This window comes from Molothrus aeneus, chromosome 32, assembly GCF_037042795.1.
Source record: "Molothrus aeneus isolate 106 chromosome 32, BPBGC_Maene_1.0, whole genome shotgun sequence".
NCBI classification, from domain to species: domain Eukaryota; kingdom Metazoa; phylum Chordata; class Aves; order Passeriformes; family Icteridae; genus Molothrus; species Molothrus aeneus.
Window position 1 is genome coordinate 543,481 of NC_089677.1, and position 15,837 is coordinate 559,317.

The following is a 15,837-nucleotide window of genomic DNA, read 5'->3' on the forward strand; positions in this document are numbered from 1 at the left end:
GATCACGGTCTGATTCATCTTGGGTGGACTGTAGGAAAGAGATTATCTTCATTTCACTGTGGAAATTAATTCACATTATTGATGAAAATCCCAAAAGGACAACCACAAATAAATCATGCTCAGAAGCAGTTGCTTACACTTAAAGAATATTTCCCAAATCATTTGGTGTTGTCTGTAGAGACATTACACTTTCATTCCCCACTTCAGTCCTTAGTGACACACAGTGGACTTAAAATTTTTTGCTCTTTTTCCTCCCATTCTTTTCAGGGAGTACAGTAATTATGGGATAAGACTTCAAGAGTAAGAATAGGATGTTCATAGTACACACACAATACTGGTTGTGGCTCAGACAACCAAATATCTTTCTGCAATGCATATACATGTTTCTCCTGAAGCTGAATGAAAAGAAACTGTGTGTTGAGGACAGACTGTGTAAATTCTGCACATCCTCAAGACATGCGTACAGGTTTAAGGACAGCTCTTACTTCAGCCCTTGCCCAGACCAACTCGAGGAGAAAGCTCCGTGGCTATCTCACCTATTTCCAGGTGCCTGGACTTCACCTGTTGCATTTGTTCCAAAAGTTGGAATTAATTTAGATGCAGAATTTGCAGTGGCAGGTGTAATTTAGTTATTGCTGCCAGGTATATATTTACAAGGATTTAAATTTTACTTTGTCTAGTTGAGCCATGGAACACAAAAGATCTTCCAGAGTGTTGTTGGTCCTGGAGGAATCTTGTGTCAGTGAAGCAATTTCACTGGGAAGTACTAATTTCTCAAAAATATGAGAGAGGGAGGACTGTTATTGCCATGTGTGTTTTTGAAAGACAAGAATTATTTAAGCTTCTTGTTTAACTAACAATTTTAAAATAATGAATGGCACTTTGACATGATTAAATGGGTCAAAGCATCTCCCGAACTGCAAGGAAAGCTCCCTTTGGGAGCAAACAAAAACTCCTGTGCTTTCAACTAAAAAGGTAAGTTGTATTTATTTTTAGAGGAACCAGGCAGATCCCTGCTGCTTCTCTCTCGCCAGTCAGTTGTGGATTCAACACACCCTGAATTGTGAGCCCTTTTTGTTTTTAATATTCTTTCAAGACAACCTTTATTGCTGCACAGTGGTAGAAGTGCAGGCCTTCCATGCATCTGTGTCTTCTGCTATAGTCCACAGTAATACCAGAGAGAGAAACCGGGTTTTAATTGGCACCAGCCCCACTTGCTGGAGTAGATTTGTCACCAATTTACCTCAACCCTTACACCAGTTCCTTCCTCTAGCTGCCTCTAGATATTAAGCTCCCTGACAGATGCATTTGGATCACCCAGGTAGTCAACAGTTCATCTGAAGCTGAAGATCAGCAATTCCTGGAATAGCAACCTGCAACATCAGAGAGGAGCAAGAGAGAAGGGAGTAAAAGGCAAATGTCATCCTCTTCCACTTACCATGGCTGGGATGTCCCTTTGTTTCAGCCTGTGCCCTCACCCAGACTGACCCTTCTTAGCTCATGAAAGCTGACAGGATTGCAGCCTAAGGTTTCATGGCTGCAGACAGGTCTTCTAATTAGATAATTAACTGTCTGAGTCAGTACAATGCAGCCCATGAGAAGAGCACTTACTGGCTTTACTTACAGCCAGAATTTCTGGGGACTTTGGTGTGGTCTACATATTGTTACTCAGACCTGTGTATTCCAACCCCCCGTCATGAGCAAGACCAGAAGAACCTTCTTTGAAAATCCTTTTGTAGAAACAAACTGGCAAGGAAGAAAAAGCAGAAGGGAATGTTATACCATCTTCTTTAACAGGCTGAGGAGGTAAATACATTTCTAACTTTTACTTGCCTGCGTGAGAATCAAACATTTTCAGGCAGTCTGCCCCAAAAGAACTGTCTGGCTTTTGCCCAAGGAGCCAGTGGGCTCAGACCTGTTCTGTGCAGGTTTCATTGCCTTTCACATAGGCAACTGCAATTAGCGCAATTCCAATACTTTCATCAGCATTTCTCCCTGGCAGGAGTGAAGAGCACAGTCCTGCGTATGATCAAGTGTGCCAGCACATCACACAGTACTCTACATCTGACTGCTCCATTTGCATTCTCCAGCAGAAGCCAGGCTTTGAAGAATGTTGTTTCTCAAGTCCATACATACTGTTTGTGAGCCTTGATGGGTTTGAACAACCTTGGCCTTTACCTTTCCACCAATGTTTAGGAGCACATCCCACTGCTTCAGATCACCAGCTGGGTTGTTGAGTGTTGCCATAGGATAGATTTACAGGAATGCTGAATGGATTTGGGGAGGAGTTTTATATAACTCCTTAATAATTCAAAACATCTAATCTCTCTGCTAAATTTACAGACTTGCAAGCACCACTCCCCTACAGCAGGTGAAACACGAGCAGGTATATTGGTATTATTTGTCACAGCTCTGCATTATCAATTTGCACCATACCCAAGTACCTCAGGAAAGATGGTGATTTCCACATTTTCTCTGCTGGAAAGTCTTAAAAATAGACTACTTCCATTCTAAGCACCTGGATGTTGCTTCCTCTCATATTGCTGTGTATATTATTACCTGAGATAAGTGTATTACCTGTAACACACCCATCCTTATGGCTTATAGAAGTTGGTAATTGGAACTTGTGCAGGCAGAGCTATAAGTCGACAGGGATCCCAGCAGGACCTGGCTCTACATTCCTATACTATTCCAGAATTAGCCAGGATTTGCCTTTCTGGTTTTGAGCTTAGTTGGAGGAGCATAGATTGTGGATGGAAAATAGCAAAAGTTTCAGAACATTTTCATTTCCTTCTCCCTGAGATAGGTGTAGAAAGCAGGAGATTTGTTGCCTGTCTAGGAAACAGATTAATTGTTTTTTAAAACTTCTGAAAGAAGTTCTGAGAGTACTATAAGATACTGCTAAAAAAAGGAGAAAGTATTTGATACCTGTTGATATTTTGGTTAGAAGATAATAAATGCCATTTCAAAGTAGGGACCAAGAAGAGTGGAGGGGTTTAATGAATTTAAAATCCCATACAAATTTCTTAGTCTTGCTGGGAACATTCTACATCACCCAGCCCAAGTTTTGGGAAACAACAGCTGCACTGCTCCTTTTATGTACTCAACAGGTTTGATAGCACAACCAGGGTGCATCAAACCCTGTTGTGACAGAGACAACTTCTACCCTTGCCAGCCATGACACAGTGCACTACCCTGATTTACAAGATCGTAGAATCACTGGACTTTATTCAGGCATTGAATAAATCCATTTCTCCCTGTCACATTAGAAAAACCATCATAGTGTCATAAACAGGCTTAAAGAAAAAAGATTTGGACTCGAATTAGTTACATCTTTCTTCAGTTATCATTAGCAAATAAGAGTCCTTTCTCAGATAGCATTGGTCATCAATAACTTTTCTTCCCTATAGTTGCTTAAATTGCAAGGTTGAAGGCTAAGCAGGATTCATCACCTGGTCTGATTAGACCATTGATTACAAGATAATCCCCTGAATATTTCATGCAGGAATGACAGCGCATGCAGGCACTGAAGTAACTTGAGTACTTGAAACAGCCTTATAAAAAGCCTTCTGCACTTACCTCCTACCTGGAAGCACTGTGAAGCTCTGTAGATACAAAGACACACCTCCCCACAGAAACCACCTCCAAGACAATCTGATCCTTGAGTGCTGATTCTTTGCACAGAGCTGGCTCTGCTGTAGAGCCCTGGATCTGCATTAGCCTTTTTCCTCCCTCTCCACTGCCTTCTGGACAGAGTATGTCTGTTGATACCTTGTTTCTTGAGGTGCTATGGAACATGAGGACAAAGTGCTGAAATTCTCCAGCAGAGAATTGCCATGGCCTCTCAGGTCATGGAAGTTTGGTCTTTCTCCTTCTCTTCCCTCCATGATGGTTGGGAAACACCAAACCAGAAGATCTCACTAATTAGCTTCAGTTTGTGGTTTGCTTAAAGCAGGATCAAGGCAGGATGGAAATAGCTGCTGGTGCTGTTCTCTCCTTAAGCCAGTGCAGAAGCAGATTGTGCACAGCATAGCCACATCCTATTTTAGCACTGACGCAATTTCCAGCCAAACCTCCAGGCAACATGGAAGCACATATGCCTGGTAAGTTTATTTTCTGTTTCATTCTTATTGCTGCCTATGAAGAGGGATAGGCCAAGATGGGGTGGAGAACAAAGAAAGGAGTACTTTGGAAGGACTTCTCTGTGTTCTTTTAGGGAAAAAAAAAAAGAAAGAGAAATCTGCAGCCCAGTTACATACAGAGAGCTCAGAGATAAAGTATGCAGAGTTCACTCCTCCTAAAGCCTCAGAAGAGCAGCTGTGGGTCAGTGTTGTGATCCACGTGGAAAAGACAATCACTAGGCAAATGCCTTGTGTTGGTCTTCTGCTGTTTCCCCCTGCATTTGCCTTATTGCATTGCAGCTGTGGGGAGTAAGCAAAATCCTTTTCCAGGAGAAAATGGGCAGCCTTGAGCTCTAAATTCCCATACAAAAGGAGCAAATCTGCTGAGACTTTTATTTGCATAAAACCTTCATGCTGGAGTTCCCAGTATACGAGTTTAGAATAACTTTCAGTGCTGATGTTGAGTCATTGTTCTTTTGCTGTCACAGTCAAAAGCTCTGTGGTTGTTTTCATGTTATCTCATTGTTTCTGGGGCTGTATCTCTCCTGTGAACTTCAAATTCCTTATTTGAATAATAGAATTTGACCTTTAAATTTTAGCTATCTGGTATTTCTCTCTTTAGAATGGTTCAAGAACTACTTAGGTGTTTAGTCCCTTGCTGCTTAACTGCTTCTATTAAAATCAGTCCTATAAGTAAACTCAGAATTGGATGGTTCTCTTTATAAAGAGTATTTCTTCTCCAATCATGTTTGGAGGTGGAAAGACAAAGGATATCTGCGTTACATACAGACAAATGTGGAGAAATACAACTGAGATACTGAGTCCTACCTAAGAGATTCTCCTGCTGGGTGTCCTGGAGGCTCAGGACATTTCAAACTGAGTGTTAGCATGGGATTCAGACAAACAGATGCACTCAGACTGTCCAGATTAGTTTGGCATTAGTCAGGGTTTGTTGTTTTATCCTTTCCACCTGCAGTCTGAGAGGTACTGTGTGAGCCCTGAACACACAGGCTGCAAATTAGATGGTATTAGAGACAACCCAAACAGCCTTGTCTAATTCATATATTCTTAAAAAGCACTAAAATGGTGGTTTTGAAGACACAGTGGAGGAAATCATGCTTTACTATAGTTGAGTTTGGTGGAGATGTGCACAAGAACTAATTTTGGCATGAGCTGAACTTCTACATTTACATTCAGACCTGAAAATTCATGATTTACTGAGAGCCCAAAGAGCATGTGTATAACCATCTCTTTATATATATATATATATATATATATATATATATATGTCCTTTGAAAGATGTTTGAGTAAAGCTACAAGGAAACAGTAAGTTCAAGCAGGTTTTTTTTCATCCCTACTTGGGGATTGGAGTTTGTCAAGCAATGTTCCTAAATTGCAGATGTTTTGAACAGCCTTGCAGAGGAGTATTCTTCTAACTCTGGTGTCCTTCAGAAATGCAAATCCTTTCTGATACTTATCTAAAAAGAGAGGAAGATAAATGAAAGCAGTTCCCTGTCTGTGCCTTGGATGACCAAACCACTTGGAGTGTATTCTGCAAGTAGCTGTGTGTCATGGTTTGACACTGGCACAATGCCAGTGCCCCCATGAAGATACCTTCTCCCTGGTTTCTGCTGTGAGATGTGACCAGGAATAAGCAAAGCAGGCTCCTACTTAGGGAAAAAAAGAACCATAACTTTATTAACTGCTCTACAACTACAGATAAAAAGGAACACACACAGAGGGAAAATGAAAACCTCACAAATGCATTTCCTCCTCCCCCCACCAAATTTCCAACACAATACATTTGTTCCTCAAATCACCAACTCTTGGTCCAGCAGCACCTTTTAGACAATCAATCCTCAGTTCATCAAGAGGAGAGGAGTCCTTCTTGTACCATGGGCTTCCCCTGGAAACACAGTCGAAGCCTCGTGTGTTTCTGTGTCACTCGTGGCACCGCCCGGAGTACATCTGCTGTTGTGACTTCTTCCTTTTCATGTCCAGTGCTCTCACCACTGAACATGGACCAGAACTGCTTCTAGGGTTGTCTTTTAAGGATGCTTTGTCCCGATCCAAAAAAGGCACAGTCTCTCCTTTGGGACACCTGTCCCCCCCATATTTTTTCACCCCCTGGGGCCGAGGGGCATCAACACTGAACCCTCTTGGTTCTGAGGCCATTGCCTCCCCCTAGAATGCAGTCTCTGTATCACAAGGAACATGGTTCTGTCCATGGCTATACAAAAAGAGTCCAGCAAAAGCTACTCCATCATCTCTTCCCACTAGGATTCTTCTCTACTCTTCTACTATCTCTCACTCGCCCACACCTCTCTCACACTGGCCCATTTCCTTCCTCATCTTCCACTCTATCTTCTAGGAAAGGTCAATGTTCTGTAAAGTTCTCATTCTCCAAAAAGGGGTTAAAAGCTCCTACAAGCGGCCGGCTGAACCCCCCCCCCCCCCTCTTCTCTGTCCCAGCCGTGCTGCCGGCACAGGCCCATGTTTATCCAGTTTCAAGGTTACAGTCCCAGGCAGCGGCTCTCTTTCTCTCTCTCTCTCTCTGTGTCTCTCAGGGGGGGCTGCCCAATGGCTCCCGGTGTCTCTCTCTCTCTCTCTCTCTCTCTCTCTCTCTCTTCCACCCTTCCACCCCGGGGCTCAGGCCTACCTCTCTCGGCCACATGGCTTTCCCCTCCCCCTGCCCAGCCAGCAGCTGGGCCGGGGGAGAGACCCAAACTCTTTGCCGCCGGAAACCCAAGAGGACCCTCCCAGGGGAGAGCTCTGCTTTTAACCCCGTGTTCTCAGAGGCGTGTCCATGTCCCAATGGCCAGGTTAAATGCCAATATTAAAGTCTGAATATCCATTGGCCAAAACCACAGCATCCCAAAAAACACATTTCCTGTCAAACCACCACACTGTGCTGTGATAATCTGATCATCTGGACCACTCAGCTCAGTTAATTGGCTGTTACTCAAGATTTAATACAGATCTCCTAATTAGGCAGACTCCTTTACTGCCTCTTTCACAAGCAGTGTGGTCCTTTAACACTCCCTCTCAGTCCTTCCACTTTTGGCTGTCTGTGCAACTTCTTCATGGTATTTTGGACAAGAACCTGGGAACACAAACGGTGAGGTGAATTGCTGCACATGTGAGCAACTCTTAAGTTTGCAAAAAGCTGAGGCAAAGGAGTGCCGAGAGGCTGAGTGAGCAGGTAGTGACTGGCTGTGAACTGAAACTGGTACTGGTCACCGATCTCTGTCCTGGAGGTACCTTGTCCTCAGAAGCCATTTACAACTCAATGGAGTTTGACTGGAGGGATGCTCCCCAGCCATTTTTGTAGAATGAGTGTAGTTCCTGAACATTTGCTTTCTAAGTTGAAGTCAAGATTCCCAGTACTGCTGTTCTTTGAAGATACATATATATGTAAATATACACCAAAACCATGCATGTGTGCATATTTAAAATTTTATATATATTCACATACATACACATATACAGAGCTTGTTTCTATAGATACTAATTCCTCCAGAATATTTACAGAATGAGAACATGTAAGGCCAGATGACATAAAGGCTTACAGGGTGGAATGAGGTCAGGCTGCATCTGAAGCAGAAGCCTCTGAGGCAGTGCTGTACCAGGCAGGAACTATCAAATGTGGAATGCATTCAAACCAAAACATTTTGGTTCAATTGGTTTAATTTAGGAAGTTGAAAAGCTTTTGGGAGAACAGGAATCCTCCAGATACAAATATGGCAATTTCACTTTCATCAAAAAACTTGTTCTGACTGGAAGTCCCTGACTGCCTCACCAGTTTACCAGTGTTAATCTCAGGTTTGTGACACAGTTTCTGGAGGCTTGGAAGCATAATGGAGATGAAATCATGTTTTCCCTAGGCCTAGTTAAAAGGACTGGAAAGTAAAAGAGCTCAGCGTTTTCCCTAGGCCTAGTTAAAAGGACTGGAAAGTAAAAGAGGTCTTTAATTGACTGTGTAGAGGTCTTGTGAGATATCCCAGACTTAGTCTGAAAATACTGGAGAAACATTGTGTGTAGCCTTTGGAAATGAAACCTTCACTTGTTAATTATTTTTCTTGGAGTTTCCCTCGTGGCATCATTACGTGCTTCGTTAAAGTGAGCCAAGCATGAGTCTGCTCAGGAGATGAGACAGGGAAGACTAGTGAGTCAATCTGTTGGACTGTTCAAGTGCTGCTGGACCCTAATCTGGTATTGATAGGAAATATAAGAATAATCATTACATTTAGGGGTCAGACACCCTTGTCCAAGCATTTCCTTCTTTAGCATTCTACTGTCTCCTCTCAGAATGTGGTGGTGGGGAAGCAGTTTCAGTCTGAGTATAGGGGATAGAAGGGTCTCAGCTAAATGAAGGGGAAATACAACCTCCAGACTTTAGACACCACAATGGATGTGGTGTCTCCCTGGATAGATGGAAGCTGTTGTTTCTTATTCCTGGAGAAAAGTCCTGACTAGACAGAGGCAGTGGTGTATTGTCTCTGTAGTGATGATGGTGCTGACCATGTAGGCAGATGTGTACAGGATGTCTTCTCCTGGATATAAAACACTAATGCTGGAAGGACCGAGACATGGTTTTTCCCTCTAAGAGCCTTTCCAAGAGAATGAGAGTATGGATCAGTCAATCCCATTTCAACTGTGGCTCCACTAGAGGGGGAAAGAGTATGAAACATTTGTGTGTTGAAGCAGGTTCTGTATCCACTGGTTTTTATTAGCATTTTTCACTGTACTACTGCCAGTATGGAATTGACCTATTGGAGTGAGGAGGCCTCTAAGAGAATCAGAGGGATGAAGCAGCTGTGCTGTGAAGAAAGAGAGATAATTGGGAATGTTCAGCCTGGAAAAGAAAGGACATTGGCGTGACCTTATTAAGGGCATCCAGTGCCTGAAGGGAGCCCACAGGAAAGATGGAGAGAGACTATTGACAGGGGCCTGGAGTGACAGGACAAGGGGGAATGGCTTCACACTGACAGAGCACAGATTTAGGTTGGATATCCAGAAGAAATTCTTCCCTGTGAGGGTGGAGAGGACCTGGCACAGATTGCCCAGAGAAGCTGTGGCTGCCCCATCCCTGGCAGTGTTCCAGGCCAGGTTGGATGGGGCTCAGATTAACCTGGGCTAGTGGAAGTTGTCCCTGCCCTTGGCAGTGGGTATAGAAATGAGGTTATCTTTCAGGTCTCTTCCAACCCATTTGTGATTCTGTGATGATCTCCATCCCCTCCAAACCCTCCATCATTCTGCACTGTGACCATGTAATTTGTCAAACGCAAGAGATGGGGAGCATGTTCAAAAATTCCAGACATTACCCCCAAAGACCAGAATATGTAGGTATAATCTTAGATATACTTGATAAGCATTTCACATGTGTAAAGAGTTCTTTATGAAGAATGACCACTATCCACAAGTTTGTACCTCTACCTGATGCCACTGGATTTGCTCATATCACTAGAAACGAATAGTGTCTACTGACTGCAGTATTTTACATTCCATTAGCGAACCACCTGTACAAAACCTGCTTTATGTATTTATCTCTCCTTTTTTAGACTTTGCTCTACCCTCCTCACACCCAGCTCACAATGGACAGAAGACAGCAAAATCAGCAAGGGACTCTTTTTCAGCCTACAATAGCAAATACCTGACTGTTCCTCAGAACCGGACTTCCTGGCGCAGAAGCGGGACCAATGGAACTCTTGAAGCATCAGTGGTGTCCTACAGAAGTTCTGTAAGTAGGGTTTCATGTTCATTGACCTAGGTCAAGTGCATTTGGGATTATGAAGAGGCTGGAAGCAGAGTGAGAAGAGCAGGGTGCACTCTCCTGTGTGTTGGTTAAATCAGAACAGGAAGAAAAATCTTTATGAGGAAAGTGATACCACAGCCTCAGGTGGTTCATTTGTCTCTCTGTGTACAGCAAGAATTAATTTCTGCAGTAGTAATCTCACCAAGATTTCTGGATTGTTGACTTTAGCCAAAATCCTTCAGAGCAGGAATGGAGGGGGTTGCTCTTACCCCCAGTGGCAGAAAAGATCTGCAGGTTGATCACTAAATTGGGTGTTCCTGTGTCAACCCAGAGTCAGCTGTGACCAAGGGGGCTGGATTGGATTGATTCCATGTGGAAGTGTGGTGTGGCTGTAGCATTCAGAGGAGAGCTGTCATTAGAGGAGGCACATTTGGGATGTATTTGTAGTGATATATTTGCTACCAGACCACTAGAACAAAATAATCATAAAGTGCTGATCCTACCTTCCCATTTTCTTATTCCTTGGTGTGGTGGTTTCTTGTCTTGGAAACATCAAGAGGCAGTGAAAGCAGGACTTAAGCTGGTCATTTACATCACTGCTTCTGACTTTTACAGTGGCTGTGAGAGAGGAGGAGAGAAAGATCTTGATAGTTCCTTCAGAGGCATTTTTGAAATTGTGACTTTTTGTGTTCCTCCCTAAAAAATTCTTCTTGTGCCAGAATGTCACATGGTAAGGCAAGCAGTGCAAATTTAGGGGCAGGAAATGTCTTTAGTGAAATCTGTGGGAATTTTAATTAGCTTTCCGTGAATTGGACACTCATAATTATGGGGATGGCATCTTGCTGCCAAGAGAGACGAAAAGAGTCCATGGAGAGGGTATCACTCTTGACTCTCCTCATCCCCTGTGTAACTCCAGCAACCCCAAGTGTTGCTATGGTGCTCTCTCAGGTGGCTGGGATGTGGCAGGTGGCTCCACACAGTAACAAACAGGAAAACCTAGGAGTGATTTTTACATTCTACAACCTCCTTGTTCCCTCTCCTACTTCTTGTTCGTGCTTCTTGGTTCTGCCCATACTCTCCAGTAAGGGAGGAGAGGATCCTCAGAGCTCATCTTCTCTAGAGCCAGCTAATGCATTGCCTTGCACCAGTGACCTGCTGTGGTGACATCATTCCTTCTGCACTGTATAGCCTGAAACTCTCTGGGAGGGACACTAGAAATCTGCCACGGGTTTTCCCTCGCTGGGGCAGAGATGGATCTGGAGAGTTTGCATGGGCTTCCCGTGAGTAATACATGAAAATGTATCTAATCAGGAAATGGGGAATTGAAATAAAAGGATGTCTCAAAAGCAGTTTTATATTCTGCCAGGATGTAGTGCTGAGTGTAATTTTGGATATGCCTAAAAGGACTGTATATATACTTTAGACATGAAGGGTATGATGAGTGTGATGTGCAGAACAGATTACTCAGTGATAATTTTGTGAAAGGATGAAGGATGTAGCATACATGTAAACCCAAGATTTATTTAGTGACGTGACGACTGAAAGCTGCTTTGTGGGAGAGTAAGTGAAGCAAAACACTCTAGAGAGCTCTCTGAAGGGCTTTACACGGCAGCATTGTGCTGGAAATGGTGGCTGCAAACAGTTTCAAAAACTCAGGGGCTGCCTTTAATGAATGCCTCAGTGTCAGACTTCCACATGAATGCTGCAGAATTCCCATCCAGGCTGATGAGTGATGGCAGGATTACTGTTGGAGCTGCATCCCAGAAGGGTTCTGAGAGGGAGATGGTGAAGCAGGGATGGTCTGAGGGGCTGACTGGATGCAACATGGGTGGTTTGAAGGATTTTAGCCATGGATTTCTTTTTGCAGGAATTACTGTGTTACTGGCCAGTCTACAGTCTTTTCATATGTTAAAATATAAGCTAGCATGGCTAGCCATTCATGGGACATATCCTTTCTAATCCCTGGTATTTTCAAAAGTGTTTCTGTCCAGCCTGGCCCTTCTGCACCTTCTGAACCACATTAAAGATATATTTCTCCTATTCTGGCTAAGATTGATTTCTTCCCTTCCAACACTGATTTTGCTTCCCTTCCCTGCCTGCTTTGCTCCACAGCACATGGCACATGGCCTATAATGTGGTCCTTATTCTCACTTCTCTGTGCCCTTTCATAATGTGGGTGTCCTCTCCCCTTGGTTTGTGCACGTGCAGAATAGGGCGACAGAGTTGGGGTGTGCCTCTGTACCTGCTTAGGAATCCCAAACATTGGGATAAACTAAACTAAACTATGTTTAGTTTATGGCCAGAGGAGGAATGAAGTGAGGCTGGTGTGCAAAATTAGTATTTGTAGGTCATACCTGGCTTCTTAGCGGCTTCATGTGATCATGTGGAGATAGACCCCCCCCCCACCTACTTGGGCCTTTTGGCTTTCTTGTCTGTGCAACTCCCATGTTTCTGTCCCAGATTATCAACAACTATGTGGAAGGGACCCAGACAGGGGCGAGGGACAAGGCCTCCCCGAGTGGCCTGCACTTCAGGGACAGCAAGAGAAAGGTCGACTACGTCTTGGCCTACCACTACCGCAAACGCCTGGCCCGCCATGTGCCTGGTGCCGCCTCCCCGGAGCCGAGGTGTGGATCTGCCTCCGTGGCCCTGGTTTCAAATGGAAGCACTGGGAAGGGTCGTGCTGAGCCCCAGCAGCAGCAGCAGCAGGACGATAGCCGGCGTGCCCTGCAGGAGTGGCCAGGGCTGCCTGGCCTGGAGGTGGTGGAGCTCAGCCCGCTGGACAACCTGGAGGAGGAGAGGCGGCTGCAGCGGGAGGAGTACGAACGCAACCTGCTGGAGGCGGGGCTGGAGATCGAGAAAGACCCCGAGGTAAGAGGGGGAGATTTGTACCTCATACATGGCATCGGGTGTCCCGATGGATAATGGACATTTTGGATGCCCAAAAAACGGTGTGAAGCTAAGAAGGTGGCCAGGGTGTGTTTGTGTTTCTTGGTCCTTTCTACCTGAGAAAGACATGGTGGTTATTGTTGTTTAATATAGCGTTGACTAGAAATTTCAATCTTACTTCAGGTGAAAATGTATTCCTTTGTCTAAATGTTCTTATGGCATGAAGCAGACACACTTTTCCTACCAAAAATCCCCCCAACAACTTAAATATTGCTAAAATGAAGAAAGTATCTCTTAAGTAATTTGCTGGAACACTGCTAAGACATTTCGTATATCCTCACAATATTTTCAGTGTGACTCTCAGCTTTCTTCTCAGCCATATGTAAGTTTTGTGTCCTTCCTTCATTCCCCCCTCCCCCCAAAATGAGCAGCCCCTATGCTTTGACAGGAGAAGATCCCAGCCTATGATGTTTTTATTCTCCCACGTGTGTGATGCTGGAATGACCCTATGCTCACGTCAGCTGGGAGCTGTGGTTATTTTACTTGGCTGTTGCCAGTCAGTTAGTTGAGCACAGGTCTTCCAAATCCCATGTTGTTGCACTGAGCTCTCTACTATCCCTCTGTGCCCCTTTAAAAGTCATGGATATTTATATCCAATGAAGGGAAATCCCTGCTGGGTTCTAGTTTTAGGTGCTCTTGACACCAAATTTGAGAGATTTAGAGTACCTTTTTGTACGTGCTGAGAACTTACAGCTCGTGTTGCTTCCAGTGCAACCAGTCAACACTTCCACAACATGGAGCAAATCACAGACTGAATCTGAAAATTTGAGACTGACAGGCTTAGCATAGTGTATGCATAATTAAATCACTGGCAGGAGTAGAAAGAAATAGAAAAGTCTTTTGACTCTTAACATTTTCCTTGCTTAATTTTCTGAGTTGCAGGTGGCTCTGGGTTGTATTTCACTGCACAGCCTGGCTGAGCCATCCTTGTACTGAGCAGAAAAAAGTGATCTCAGATCCTGATTCTTTTATGATGTGCTCTGGGGTTTTGGTTCAGTACACGACCATCTTACTGCTATGATTTTTATACCGAATTGCATAAAACCCAGGAGAACAGCTGTTTTTGGAGACCCCTTTCAGTTCTGAATTTTGTCAGAACCCAAAAAGTCAAGCAGGAGATTTGGATTTGATTATTTGACACATTGCTTACCCTAAGTCTAGCTGGATACAAATTCTGTTTTGGCCTCCTTCCAAGTGATGGAACATGCTCTTAAATAATATACAAAGTGATAAATGATGTCATAAAGTGTTGATCAAAAAAGTCCTTTTTGTCACAGTCTTCACTATGAAGAGAAAAAGGCTTTTTGTAAAGGAACTGGGAAGTTCACAGGAAATTGTTGATCAGTTCTTTTATGGAAAAAATGAATTGATTTTGAAAATTACAAAAAAAGACATTCCATCACTTCTCTAACTGTGTATGTACAGAGTCACTCCTGTCCCCCACCCTTCCTCCTGTCCTTCCTCAACACACAAGCTGTCTAATCAAAAGGGGAAAAATTTTTCCCTTTCAGAATCTCCTGAATTTTTGGGGAGAAAAATCCATGTAAACTTAAAAACCCAACCAGCCAAAAAACCTCCCAGCCTGACTCAAATAAAAAATCCACATAGACTTAAAAACCCAACCAGCCAAGACCTCCCCAGCCTGACTCAAATCAAAGCTTATAGTGCTGCAGTTGATTTTATTTATGGGGTTAAAATTCACTGTTTTTTTGCAGTAAGGTGCTTCCTATTTGTCAGTGGGAGAAGGCCTCTCTCCTGTCAGCTGCTAAGGACAAAGCATAGCCATAATCATGTCATGTATATTGCTTAATTCAGTAGTATTTAAAAGTCTGAAAAAAAACCCCATTTTTTTTCCCAAAATCTATCAATGCGCTATGTGGATACTCCAAGGAAAACATCTCATGTCCTTAGTACACGTGAGACACCTTGCAGGCACTCAGTATGGACATTTAATTGCCTCAAAATATTCATTCATCCAAAGTGCAGAGGAAAGCCCAATAGTAGCTAACATTAAATTTAAAAGGATATGGAAATTTAATACGAGTCCTAGACCTTTATCCCTGTTAATGAATGCCTCCTGAAGCCAAGGAGGATACAGAGTAATGGAGCATTGGAAAAAGACTGGGGTCTTTTGTGCTCTAGGTCTTTGGACTTTGTATTTCAATCTCTCAGCACTCAGAACAAGGCTTTACTTATTTGGGTAGCCAATTACATAAATATTTGATGCATATTTTTCAGTGACTCTAGTTGCAGAAGCATTAATTAGCTAAAACATGTTCTGCTTCGGTATGTTACTTATATGGAGCTGAAATGTAATACACAGCTCTTATAAAATTAAAGTTGAACAGGCAAGGCAAGGTTTGCAATGGTAGTGAAGTGAATGTGATGAAAATATTGACAAGTTGATTAACTATTTAAGGGGGAATTATGTCTCCATTTTAGACAGGATTTTGAAGTAGCCCCATGGGATTTAAGTGTGATTAAATCATCAATAAAATAATGATCCATAATAAAAGGTGGCTAAGTAGAATGGCTGTGCTGTCAAAGCTCAAAATCCATATTATAGATCCTGGGGTTTTTTTTAATAACTGTGCTGTGGCTTGAATAGATGAATGGGCAGACTGACTCACTTTTAATTTCCATCCAGACTCTTGGTGCTCAGCTATGAGGTACCTTAGTCAAAAAGGCTTCCAAGAGATTCAGAGAAAATTGAAAAGGAGTACAAAAATCATCTATGTTTTGTTAGTAACATTTATAAAGCTCTTGGGTAATCAGTAGTAAATGTCATCATTTGTCTGCAGATTAGGAAATGGAGTCATCAATATCTTGAATTTTAGATAAAGGTAGAATAGGGCTGTATATGCTGGTGCTATTTACAATGGGATTTGGGCCAGAGGCATCCTAATTTTACATATATTTTCTACGTAATGCTGTTTCTAGCAGACTTGCTTGGTAGTAATGGCCAATAGCCTCCTGAATTTGTGTTTTCATTTCTCTGTGTCCTGAGTTCT

General features: G+C 43.1%; 1 protein-coding gene across 1 annotated transcript in view; it reads left to right on the plus strand.

Annotated features, from left to right (window-relative positions):
- Positions 1-4,084: 4,084 nt before the first annotated feature.
- ANO2 (anoctamin 2) overlaps positions 4,085-15,837 on the plus strand; it is a 148,990-nt gene continuing 137,237 nt past the window's right edge. Inside the window, exons 1-3 of the mRNA XM_066568424.1 lie at positions 4,085-4,103; positions 9,684-9,862; positions 12,338-12,748. Of these exons, the coding sequence (XP_066424521.1) occupies positions 4,085-4,103; positions 9,684-9,862; positions 12,338-12,748 (609 nt within the window). The remainder of the gene's footprint in view (positions 4,104-9,683; positions 9,863-12,337; positions 12,749-15,837) is intronic.